Genomic DNA, 12,479 nt, shown 5'->3' on the forward strand with positions numbered 1-12,479 from the left:
TTACTCTTTAAAGCACTAACATGCTTGTGTCACAATAAACAGCCCTGAGAAGCCACAGGGAGAAAAGACATTAAAATAGAATTCACACTTGATGGTCTCAAGCCAATTTCTTCAAAATCATTTGAAAACACAAATATATTTTAGTTTTATGCACCTTTTGGGGAATTCGGTCATGTGGCCAGTAAAATAGACATATGGTTAGGCCTTCAGAGATCCAACAAAGGAAGTTAGGAGAGTTAGGAGAAAAGAACTGGTGAAAAAGTGAAAATGTGTAGGTTTGTAGATAACTCAGAGGTAAATTTTTTAAAACTATAAAAACAATAAACCTTCTGTGATTTTTTTTTGCAATTTTTTTTATTCTTATTTCAGCATATTGTGGGGGTACAAAAGTTTAGGTTACGTATATTGTCCTTGCCTCCCCACCAGCCCCCCCCCCCCCCCCCCCGTCAGAGCTTCAAATGTGTCCATCCCCTAGACAAAAGAATAAATTAACCATAATTACATAAAAGGCTTGTGTTTAAACAATTATATAAACTGGTTAAACACTGTTTGCAACGGCCTCCAAGAAGTAATTTCCTCTTCAATTCATTTATTAAATGTTGGTAGATTCAAAGGCTGAGGTGATGGACTTTTTCTGACAGATTAATGCCCATTTTCAAATAAGCAGAATTTGAACTTCAGAACTAACACACATGTCCTTGAGAATATGAAGGCTCCTAACATCGGAAACTAAATGTCATAGTTAAAGAGTTTATATACCCTGAAGAACTCGTGCAAAGAAAAAAAAACACACAACTCCTTCAACTAAGCAAAAGGGCTCTCAACAAAATTCTAACTGTGGGATGAGGTACAGGGTAACTTTCATGGATGAAGGTAGACCTGTAAAGTGCAGAAAGAGAGGGGAAAAGAGTGAAGCTCTACCCAGTTTTAGAGCCTAAAGGTAACTATTCATTCAGTCCCCCATCTCCAAGAGGACATTTCCTAGCAGTCAATATTGAGCCAGTCTTGGACAGTGAATTTAGAGGAAGAAAATCTGGGATCTGTTTGAGTTATTTACAGTTGTGTAGCTTGGGCAAGTCACCCCACCTCTGTGAAGTATCCAGAATGGCGCTCTTGTCTTAGACCTGTAAAAAGGATCAAACGAGAGCCTATTTATGAGTAGTTCTCAACTCTGACTGCACCTTAAAATAACTTCAGGAATGAAAAAAGCAATGTTGATGCCTGGGTCCTATCCCATAGGTTCTGACTGAATTGTTCCAAGGTGGGCCCTCAGCACCAGTGGGTTTCAAAGCTCCCCAGATGACTCTAATACACAGCAACTGCTGAGAACCACAGGCCTATTGCTAAAGCAGCACTTCTTGGACTATTCTGAAGGATCACCTGGGGATCCTGCCAAAATTCAGATTCCAATTCAGTGGTGTAGGGCCTGAGAATCTGCATTTCTCGGGGCTCCTAGTTATGTTGAGCTGTTTTCAACCATACTCTGAGTACAGCAAGATACTAAATGGCCACAAAGCACTATGAAAATAGTTAACCACTCTCTCCCCAAACTATAACTTTTAGTGATGGTGGTGTGAGCATCAGCTAATGACTTTCTTTCCTTCTTCTGTTTTAAGATTAATGCATGTAAGATTTTAAAAACAAGCACAGAAGGTTTATACAAATAAAAGGTATCATTCTGCTCTGCGCAGTGGTTCATGCCTATAATCCTAACACTCTGGGAGGCTGAGGCAGGAGGATTGCTTGAGCTCAGGAGTTCAAGACCAGCCTGACCAAGAACGAGACCCCATCTCTACTAAAAATAGAAAAAATTAGCTGGGCATGGTGGCACGTGCCTGTAGTCCCAGCTACTCAGGAGGCTGAGGCAGGAGGATTGCTCAAGCCCAGGAGTTTGAGGTTGCTGTGAGCTAGGTTGACGCCACGGCACTCTAGCCCCGGCAACAGAGATTCTGTCTCAAAAAAAAGATAACATTTATTTACAATTACAAGCACACCCACTTGCTATGGTACCACTGTTCCCCACATTCATTACAAATTACATAGGTCATCATTTGTTCATCTGGCTTTGAATTCCGCACCCAACTTGGAAGAAAAAGTGTTCCTCTGGCAATTACAGTGACCTTGCAATTGTATTTCTCACAGCGCCTGCATTTTATTTTGTTTGTCTGTGTGCCATCCATCATTTGGGGAAGGTAATGTTCCTGGATACAAGATTCTGTGTAGGAAGCTCTCAGCTGCTTCAGTTCCTTATTCGCCATCTCCATGACGGTCATTTCAGCAAACTCTCTTGGAGACATGGTCCCAGAGAGCAAGTTTTGTTGTAAATGAGAATTTCTGGGGTTCCTCAAATTGGCAACTTTGCTTCTGATACAAGTTTTATATTTTTTGATGTTCTTTGAATAAAGGGTAAAAACATGCTCTTCGATTTCTCTTGCGAAGTTTTGCCACAAATCAGCTTTTGTCTGGTCTGTGGAAGAACTAGTTAAAGCTGCATAGAGAAGCTCCATGCATTTAGTTCTCACGGGCCTTGTGGGATCCAGCAATTCACTTGATCCTTTGCCAGTGGATTTAGGGTCACCACCCCCGACATGCTCTTCCTTAGGTTCCACTTGAATAGCACTATTTTCAGGCACAATAATTTTACTGAGTTTTGCAACCTCTTGGGACAATGACAGAGAATTAGAATTGCAGGCACCCAGTATCTCATCCTGACTTGGGTCATAAGAAAGTCCTGAATTTTCTTCTTTACTACCACTTGTAGGGAATAATTTAGGGCTGTTCCTTGGTTTGAAGTGAGTATCTTTATAAAGAGCTTTCCACTTTGACAATAAACACTTGGCTTTCTTTTTCAAAGCCACTGAGGGGCAGTTTTTGAGGACTCTGTACACAGCTCTGACCACATCTGTCTCCTGGAGATGCTCCTTAGTCACATAAATCGTTTCTAGCTCAGTAAGGTGGTTGCCAAGATCTTCAAAATTCCTTTTAGACATCAGTTGCTCAATAAGGGAAGCTCTGGCAGCTATCTGGCTCATGTCAGACATATTTACAGCTGCAAAGAAAAAGAGGTTTCAGTTTTCTCAAGCTTGCCTTTGCTAGTTGCAGCTTCTAGATAGTAAAATAGCACTTTCTGCCAGTTACCTACACAATGTTTTCTGAAGGACTTATGCAGTATGAATGTGTACGACATGTTAGAAAATGGACTCTGCAAGGTGGTATGGTTTAAAGAGTCTTATTCTTAGTAGTTAAAAAAAAGTGGCATTGCAAAGAGCTTCTGCATAACATCGGCTTAAAAGAGGTTTGCAGGAGGATCTGCTATAGGTTTTCTGCCTCCAATTTTAAAATAAATGATCTTTCTTGATCAAGATTTATCAATTCATTTGGGTGGAATTTGGTGATCCTGTTGGGGATGAAATTACACTGGTGTCAGCACCAATATAGTAATGCTGAGCAATGCTGGACTACATTTTCCCCACATTCAGCTATATAACTGAACTACTCGCTGATTTTATAATATAAAAGAATAAGAAACAGGACAAAAAAGGGTTTGCTAATGACTTAAGCAGTCTAAAGAAACTGTGAGATAGCACAGGTTGGGACCCAGCCAGAGCTAGGTCTGGTGGGTCTCCCAAAAGTCAGCAGGCCACACCGTGCTGCCGTCTGAGTCTTCTGAACAAGGTAAAGGTTCACATTCAACGATTCAGATGATATATGACTTTGGACTAACTAGATGCTACAGAGTTTGGTTTCATTAATTTTTTAAAAACTTTTAAGTGTAAAAAGTTGCCAGATGATTATGTGTGAATCTCATCCTAGGAAGCAAATGGTTATTTTATGTAACAAGTCTATTTTTCTCTCACATAATGTACATAACCTTGCCTACATAATATCCTTGGATCTATATTTGTCTGTCTGGTCTAAATGTCTAAATGGGAATATAAGCATCTTGATGGCAGGGGCCCTGTCTTTTCAAAAATCTGTGGGCTCCGTTTTACAGCACTTGATATTAAATAATCACTGAACATACACAGGCTAACAACACTGAAGTGATTATAGAGAGAATTAATGCCATCTTCCTAGAAACCACCTGACAAGTGCCATAAAACATAATGTCCTTTTAGTCAGTAATTCTACCTCTATAAATTTACTTTAAGGAAATGAGAGATGTGGAGACTGTATATGTAAGAACTTTCTTCAAACTTAGAAGAAAATGGAAGGCCCCCAAACAGGAGAATCGTTAAAAAAAAATATGGCACACTCCTGGTATGATACAATAATAAACCATTTAAGATCATGTTTTTAGAGAATATTTAACAACATGGGAAAATAGTCATAACATTAGGTGAAAACAAATCACAATGTAAAACTATGTTAACTAAAGATTAAATGTAATTAGCATATGATCCAGCAGATCTACCCAAGAGAAATAAAAACATATGTCTGCACAAAAACTTGTACACAAATGTTCATAGCAGTATTATTCACTCATAATAGCCAAAAAGTAGAAACATCCCAAATGTCCATCAACTCATGAATGGATAAATAAAATGTGGTCTATCCATATAATAGACTATTATTCAGCCATAAAAAGGAACGAAGTACTAACACATACTACAATATCGATGAACCTGGAAGACATTATGCTAAGTGAAAGAAGCCAGACATAAAAGACCACATATTGTATGATTTCATTTATATAAAATGTCCAGAATAGGCAAATCTATAGACACAGAAAATAGATTAGTGGCTGCCTAGGTTGGGCGTAGGGGGAAAGAACAATGGAGTGAAGGAAAAGGGGGAGTGGCTGCTAACGGGTGCAGGGTTCTTCTTGGGGGTTGGTGGCGAAATCCTTCTAAAGTTGATTGTGGTGATGGGTTGCACAAATGTGAATATACTATTAATAAAAACCACTGAATTCTACACTTTAAATAGGTGAATTTTATGGTATGTGAATTACACCTGAATAAAGCTGTTATTGAAATCTGATCCAAATTTTGTTTTAAAATTCCATGTGAAAAGGCTGAAAAGAGATACACAAAATTTTACAGTGGCATTTTCTGAATGGTAAGATTTTAGGTGATTCTTATTTATTCTTTTACTCTTTTCTGGATTTTCTGTGATGAACACATATTGTTCTCATAATCAGAAAAGTTATTAGTCTAATAGAAATTCATGATAAACTATATGTATTTAAGACACATGCCTACTGAAAAACGGTATGGGAAATGGATCCTTCTGCCTTCTTCCTACCTTCCCTCTGGAATGAGAGTATTATCTCTTAAAGGTGGCTACTACACGTTTAGATGAGCATTCATAATTTCCTAAGAAATTGTTGAATCTCAAACAGTTGCATCTCCCCTCAAACTGTATCTCAAAAGTACCCTTGGCCACAAATATGAGGTTCCCACTGGAGTTTCCCTGCGGGGATGGCTCAAAGTTGACCAAGTCTTGCATTTTTACTGCCAGAGGGGACTGGAATATGGAAAACCTGGTTTTTTAGGCTGGGCGCGGTGGCTCACGCTTGTAATCCTAGCACTCTGGGAGGCCGTGGCGGGTGGATCGCTCGAGGTCAGGAGTTCGAGACCAGCCTGAGCGAGACTCCGTCTCTACTAAAAATAGAAAGAAATTATCTGGCCAACTAAAATATATATATAGAAAAAATTAGCCGGGTATGGTGGCGCGTGCCTGTAGTCCCAGCTACTCGGGAGGCTGAGGCAGGAGGATCGCTTAAGCCCAGGAGTTTGAGGTTGCTGTGAGCTAGGCTGACGCCACGGCACTCACTCTAGCCCGGGCAACAGAGTGAGACTCTGTCTCAAAAACAAAACAAAACAAACAAACAAACAAACAAACAAAAAAAAAAAACCTGTTTTTTTGGTTTTTGTTTTTTTTTTTGAGACAGAGTCTTACTCTGTTGCCTAGGCTAGAGTGAGTGCTGTGGCGTCAGCTTAGCTCACAGCAACCTCAAACTCCTGGGCTCGAGCGATCCTCCTGCCTCAGCCTCCCAAGTAGCTGGGACTACAGGCATGCGCCACCATGCCCGGCTAATTTTTTCTATCTATATATATGTTTTTAGTTGTCCGTATAATTTCTTTTCTATTTTTAGTAGAGACGGGGTCTCGCTCTTGCTCAGGCTGGTCTCAAACTCATGAGCTCAAACAATCTGCCCGCCTCAGCCTCCCAGAGTGCTAGGATTACAGGCGTGAGCCACCGCGCCCGGCCTGGTTTTTGTTTTTAAAGCCAGTTTAACACTCAGTTACTCAGTGGGCCCATCAATTCAGTCTTCAGTAATTAAGGATCTTAAGATAATTTTCCTAATTATTGAGAACCAATATTTAAAGATAATTCTTTTCCTTTTTTAAAATTCCACCTTTGAAGACTGAAAATAGTAAAAGAGGTCTTCCTAAGATTGAAAGGCTCAATAAAGAACAGGCAAGATAGCACAGAAAACTAAGACTTGCTGAACATTTCTCTCAGAATTGTCTATTTCAGATCTTGAGGAAGTCATACAGTTATGTCACAATAACAAAGTTTCAAGCTGCTCAATACACTTGAGCCCTCCCCCACTTGCTGGAAAATTTCTTAAAAAAGAAGAAACATTCATTCTGCCTGCATTCCATATATATTACTACTACAGAAATCAGGATAAAGGTTTGCCAGATGTCCAAAAAGGTGGCTAATAAGAGGCCTAGAGTTAACAAAAAGGTTAAGCAATATTTGACTTAGGTCAGAATTTCTCAGCTGAAGGTCTGAGTTTCAAGGAGATTCTGAAAGGAAATTTTAACTGTAGCTTCAGGGTTTCAGTGGGGTGAGAGCAACAGTTTGTACTGTCAGCAAAACTTTTTCTTTACTTGTATAAATCTATAGAAGTTAACGTATTCATGTGTAAACATCCAAAAAGCATGTTGCTCTTCATTTCATGCTCTTTTATTTACTTCTCCTTCATATTTGTTTTTAGATTTTTAATTTTAGTAAAACATAAAAAACAAAGTTTACCATCTTAACCATTTTAAGTGTACAGTTCAGTAGTGTTAAGTACATACACATTGCTGTGTATCCATGTCCAGAACTTCTCCATCTTCTCAAACTGAAACTCTGTACCCATTAGACAACTCCCCATTCCTTCCTCTCCCCCACCCCTGGCAACCACCATTTCACTTTCTGTCTCTGTGGATCGGACTATTCTAGTACCTCACAGAAGTGGAATCATACAGTTTTATCCTTTTGTGTCTGGTTTATTTCACTTAGCATAATGTCCTCAAGGTTCATCCATGTTGTAGCATGTGTCAGCATTTCTGTTCTTTTTAAGGCTGAATAATATTCCATTGTCTGAATATACCACATCTTGTTTATCTATTCATCTGTGGATGGACACCTAGGTTGCCTCCACCTTTTGGCTATTGTGAATAATGCTGCTATGAACATAGGTGTGCAAATATCTCTTTGAGACTCTGCTTTCAATTCTTTTGAGTATATACCCAGAAGTGGAATTGCTGGATCATACAGTAATTCTACTTTTAATTTTTTGAGGAACCACCATACTGTTTTCCATTCTCCTTCATATGTAAATCCTGTCACCCTTTCTATTCCCCTGTAGGACAATCGTGGACATAAAGCATTTATTGCCCTAGGAGGGTACAATGCTGAAGCCACTGGGATACAAAATTTTGAGAATTGCCATAAAAAGACAAAAATAAGCTGTGTGTCCAGTTTAGAGTTCTACATAGTTCATTCCAAATATTTATTTTGAATCTAGTATGTGCTAGATACTGAGCCTAAAGAGACAGTCTCTGCCTTGAAGAAGCTGACAGCCTAGTAGAAGGAATACAGACAAGAAACTGGCCAATTACAACACACGTGGTATTTCCACATAGACAGGTACCAGTTGCTAGGGCAAATGCACAGAGAGCATCAAACCCTATCTGGGCTCTCCATCATCTGGCTAGCAACAATTGCTTTTTCCACTGTCTTCACTCTGACTTGTGGCACTCTGTTAGAAGGATCATCCTCTAATAGAGATCTCAGCAAGATATTCCTTCATTTTCCTGCTTAAAAATCTTCAGAAGCTCCCCTCTGCTCTGAGGATGGAGCCCAAGCTCCTTGGCCAGGTGATGAGAAGCACCTCCCTGGCCTTCCCCTTGACTACTCTCAACCACAAAGGACACAGCTCTGTGCCTCTGCTCTAGCAGCTCCCCAAGCCTGGCTGATCTCTCACCACTGGTGGTTCTCAACGCTGGCTGCATATTAGAATCTGGGGAAACTAAACAACAAAAAACAAAAACAAACAATGCCAGAGCCTCATCGCAGATAGAATGAATTAAAATCCCTGCAGGTAGGACCTGTGTATTGGTTCACCTCTCCAGGTGATTCTGATTTAAACCATACACAGGCACCCCCGCCCTCCCCAGCAGTACCTCCCAGTGAGGCTGCCATCAGCCCCAAAGACAGCTCTGGTCCTGCTCCTGGACTGAATGCACAGAACCTCTCTGACTTTGGATTCTGCTAGATGAGTCCTCTTAAATCAGAAAATATTAAAAACACCTGCTGTGTATAATGCCCCCAAGAATCTTTTCTACAAATGACAACTGATGACTGTAACGTTTTAAGTGTCACGATGGATGCAATTCCCAATACTCCCTCCCTCACTTACCTCTTCACGGGAAGGTAACAGACATTCATTGAGCAACTGTCCGTGCCATGCACACTCCTTTCACCTCAGTCAACACAATAATCCCGAAATACAGATACGGCTTATCTTCACCTGTTAAAAACATCAAATAATTTGGACATTGTGTTTATTCACAGTGTTTTATCACATTTAGAAAACATTTTTATTATCTGGCTCCCCCATAAGATCCTAAGAGAAGAACCAAATCTGTTTTAGTCACTTTTACACACCTGGCAAACACCTGGCCAGTGCTTGCTCTTATTCAACAAGTTTTTGTTGTTAAATAAATGAAAAGCACCCAGGGTACTCTTTCTCCTGTGTGTGAGCTGCATTTCTTTTCACTTCAGACCAGCTTGCTTGTACTCATCGCACCTGAGTACAGTGCCCCTTGGCTTCTTCCCTGGGAGACCAAGCCCATCTCCATTCTAGTTAAAAAAAAAATAATTCAAAAAATTCTAGCTCAAAAAAACCCACAGTGCCCATGGTGGCCTAATCAAGTGGATCTGAAGAGTCAAACCATATGGATAAGGAGCGTCAAGAAGGTATAGTTCCCAGAAGCGAGGGGCGTTGAGCAAGTTGGGTAAGTTTCCTGACCATTTCGTGCCTTGATTTCCTCATCTACAAAATGGGAGAAACCCAACATCCTAGGATTAATATGAGCATTAAATGAGATAGTCTTTATAAAGTGCTTAGAACTATGCCTGTCATGCAGTAAGCCTGACTGACAATTATCTGGGTCTACAATTAAAAGGTTTAAAAATATCTACCAAACCACGCATTGTTCTAGAGCAAGGAGTCAGCAAACTTTTTCTGTCAAAGGTCAGAAAGTACATATTTTAGGCTTAGCAGGCCATACAATCTCTATACGGATTACACAACTCTGCTGCTCTTGTAGCAGGAATAGCAGACAAAAAATACATAAATAAATGCGCATGACTTAGTTCCAATGACACTTGTTTACAAAACCAGGCAGGCTGGATTTGGCTGCAGGCAATAGTCTGTTGACCCCTTTCTAGAGCCGTGCTGGCCAACAGAAATATAAGGCAAGCCACAGATAAAATTAAAAATTTTCTAGTAGCCACGTTAAATAATAAAAATAGATGAAATTATAATACATTTTATTTAATCCAGTGTATCCAAAATATCATTTCAACATGTAACTGATATAAACAAATCGAAATATTTTGCATTCTCTTTTTCATATTCATTCTCCAAAATTCACTGTTTTACGCTTACAGCACATCTCAGTTTGTACTAGCCACATTTCAAGAGCTCAAGCCTTGAGTAACTAGTGGCTACCACACTGGACAGCACAGTTCTAGAACACATGCTAATGTGAATAATGCCCAGATACACACCTATACTTTCAGCGTCTGAACACAAATCAAAAAGTTTATACACTGCCAGCAAGAACAGGCACTAATATTTGACTGGATGTACATAAAAGCTTGTAAATATTAGGCAAGGCGCACACATCTGCACTAAAATTGCCTACACCCTGAGAAGTATAGAAAGATCATGGCAAAAACCTCCAGAAGCTGGTAACAAATCAGTAGGAATCTAAATCTGTTTAGATCTTTACATCTCTTTAAAATCTAAAAAGGAATGTTAACTTTCTAGCCCTAACCCACGCACAACCCTCCAGCTTCACAGGGAGCCCCTTCCTCCAGGGAGAGAAACGGCGCCAAACGTTGGCAGCGGAGTGGCAGTTTCTGAACAGCCACTTAGCACTGCGCTAGGACCCTTTTCCGTTAATGATGACCCCCAGTAAAGGTGCAGCGAGCGGGAGGGACCAGCCCGTGGGTCTGGCCTGGCCCGGGTTTGGGCTCCGGTGGGTGGGGCCACGCAACAAGCAAAGCCAGTTGCTACCCATCCCGGGTGACAGCCCAGCACCCAGCACACACGTAGCGGCGGCCCCGAGGGTTCTGGCAACGTCGGCTGAAGGAGAGAAGGGGGCGGGGGCCCCTTAGGGCCTACCCGGCCCAGGGCGCACCGGAGAGCCTCCTCGAGCGGGGGTGACCTCCCACCAGAAACAACCGCTCGCCCTCTGCCGGGCACAGGCCCTGACGAACCTGAAGCGCGGCTCAATGAGAAGCGCAGGCGTAGCCGGGGAGACGTCAGCAGTCCCGGCGTCCACAGAAATCTTCCGGTCTCCGGAGCTGGGACGACGACGGCTCAACCAATCCGAGCCCACGAACCAGCCCACGCAGTCCTGGGACCCCGCGCGTGCGTGTTAGGGAAATGGCGCCTGCGCAGAGCAATCTGCGGCCGTGGGAGTTTCTCCACGGTTTCCTGGAGGAGGAGCTACGACCCCGCCGCGGGCTTGAATTGAAAGACACCTTACAAATGTTTTTTTCTTTCTCTTTTTTCAGCAGCGACCTTTGCTAAACTTACTCTACAACTTACCCTTTCTGCTTCTAATCAAGGCAGTCAAGACATGGCTCAGTTAGATGTTGACAGTAATTTAACACAGTAATTAATTCTACAAGTATTTATATGCACCCTAGCATGCATCCATTGATTTGAAAGTAGTAAATGTTCATTAAGTGGTCATGTGCATCCTGGACTTCTCACTTGTGCACAAGGGTCCAGTAAACCCACAGTGATGGTTGAAGTAGAGAATGTGGCAGCCTCCTTTGCTGATCCCCTATTCTAAGGTAATTTGGGGAAAGGTTCAAGGAAGCAAAGTATCCAATCCAATACTCTGGATTGGATGCTGCCGGGAAGCAGGATGATTCTATGATTAAGTAACATAATAAATCTTACCTAGAAGGAGGGAACACAAGACCAGTGACTCACTGGCCAGGATAGGGGATGTTTGGTCATTATTGTGGTTTGGACAGTGTTTGTATTTTTGTCAGCATTCCAACATGATTGAGAAGGAGTCTTATTTTTGGCTTGATCCATCACATCAGAGAGTAGCCATACCTGATGTTGGTGTTGTGTGAAATTATTTATGTTCCACAGAACACAAAGGCCCAGCTGTGAGTGCTCAGCCAGCTCAGAGCTTCAGGAGTTGCTTTTGTCTTTCTCTCTAGCCTTTAAACTATTACAGGGCTAAAATGTTTGCTATAGTAAATTTTAATGCAATGTTCACTTAAGGATTATATCTTGTTAAAGAAAAAATTATTTAATGTCACTTGTTAAAACATGGTAAGGAAGACTTTATGCAGGACCATTGAGACAGGTACAGGGACCACTACAGGGTCTTCCAGTGAAGGAGAGAGATTGTGCTCAACTTCAAATATAGCCCGGGAAAGTGGGAATTTATAGCCAAGGAGCAGTGTGGAAGTCAGTGGATAGAAAATTACTAAGAGGAAACATCAGGGATAAGAGGGATTCTGGCTAAACCAACCTAGCAGGATTCTTGCTTAAGACAGGCCAGGTGATCAAATGTCACCTGGAGGATGGTGGAGGATGAGGAACCTGGTCAGATACTGAGAGTGATCAGATATTGAGGGTGAGTGCTTCTTGCTACACTGACTTAGCAGGGCTCTTTGCTAAAACTGGATTTTACAAGGAAGTGCACAGATGGGCCTAGGAGAAGGCTCAGGGGCCTGACTGAAGTTGGTCAAGCAAAACATCTTTGTCAATCTTTTGCCTGTTAAAAGAAAAACTTTAGACAATTTAAATTATAATTTATTGGAGGAAAGAATCATTCATGAAATGGGCAACATTCAGAACCAGAAGAGGTTCAGAGAGCTGCATGGACAGTGAGTTTTTATAGACAGAGAAAGGAAGTAAAATACAGAAATAGACTGATTGGTTGCAGCTCGGCCTTTGCTCTATTTGGACATGATCTGATCAGTTGGCAGCC

The 12,479-nt window shown here is 41.3% G+C and overlaps 1 protein-coding gene across 2 annotated transcripts; it reads right to left on the minus strand.

Moving 5' to 3' along the window:
- Positions 1 to 1,918: 1,918 nt before the first annotated feature.
- Positions 1,919 to 10,889, minus strand: TCEANC (transcription elongation factor A N-terminal and central domain containing). Of its 2 annotated transcripts, none has more exons than XM_045537561.1 (3): positions 10,735 to 10,889; positions 8,645 to 8,755; positions 1,919 to 3,049 (listed from the first exon to the last, which is right to left on the minus strand). In XM_045537561.1, the coding sequence occupies exon 3, from the start codon at positions 3,039 to 3,041 to the stop codon at positions 1,983 to 1,985; it is 1,059 nt and encodes a 352-aa protein (XP_045393517.1). In that variant the 5' UTR covers positions 3,042 to 3,049; positions 8,645 to 8,755; positions 10,735 to 10,889; the 3' UTR covers positions 1,919 to 1,982. The 2 variants fall into 2 exon arrangements, with proteins under 2 accessions (XP_045393517.1, XP_045393516.1); XM_045537560.1 differs by lacking the exon at positions 10,735 to 10,889 and adding an exon at positions 8,893 to 9,572.
- Between the last annotated feature and the right edge of the window lie 1,590 nt (positions 10,890 to 12,479).

This window comes from Lemur catta, chromosome X, assembly GCF_020740605.2.
Source record: "Lemur catta isolate mLemCat1 chromosome X, mLemCat1.pri, whole genome shotgun sequence".
NCBI classification, from domain to species: domain Eukaryota; kingdom Metazoa; phylum Chordata; class Mammalia; order Primates; family Lemuridae; genus Lemur; species Lemur catta.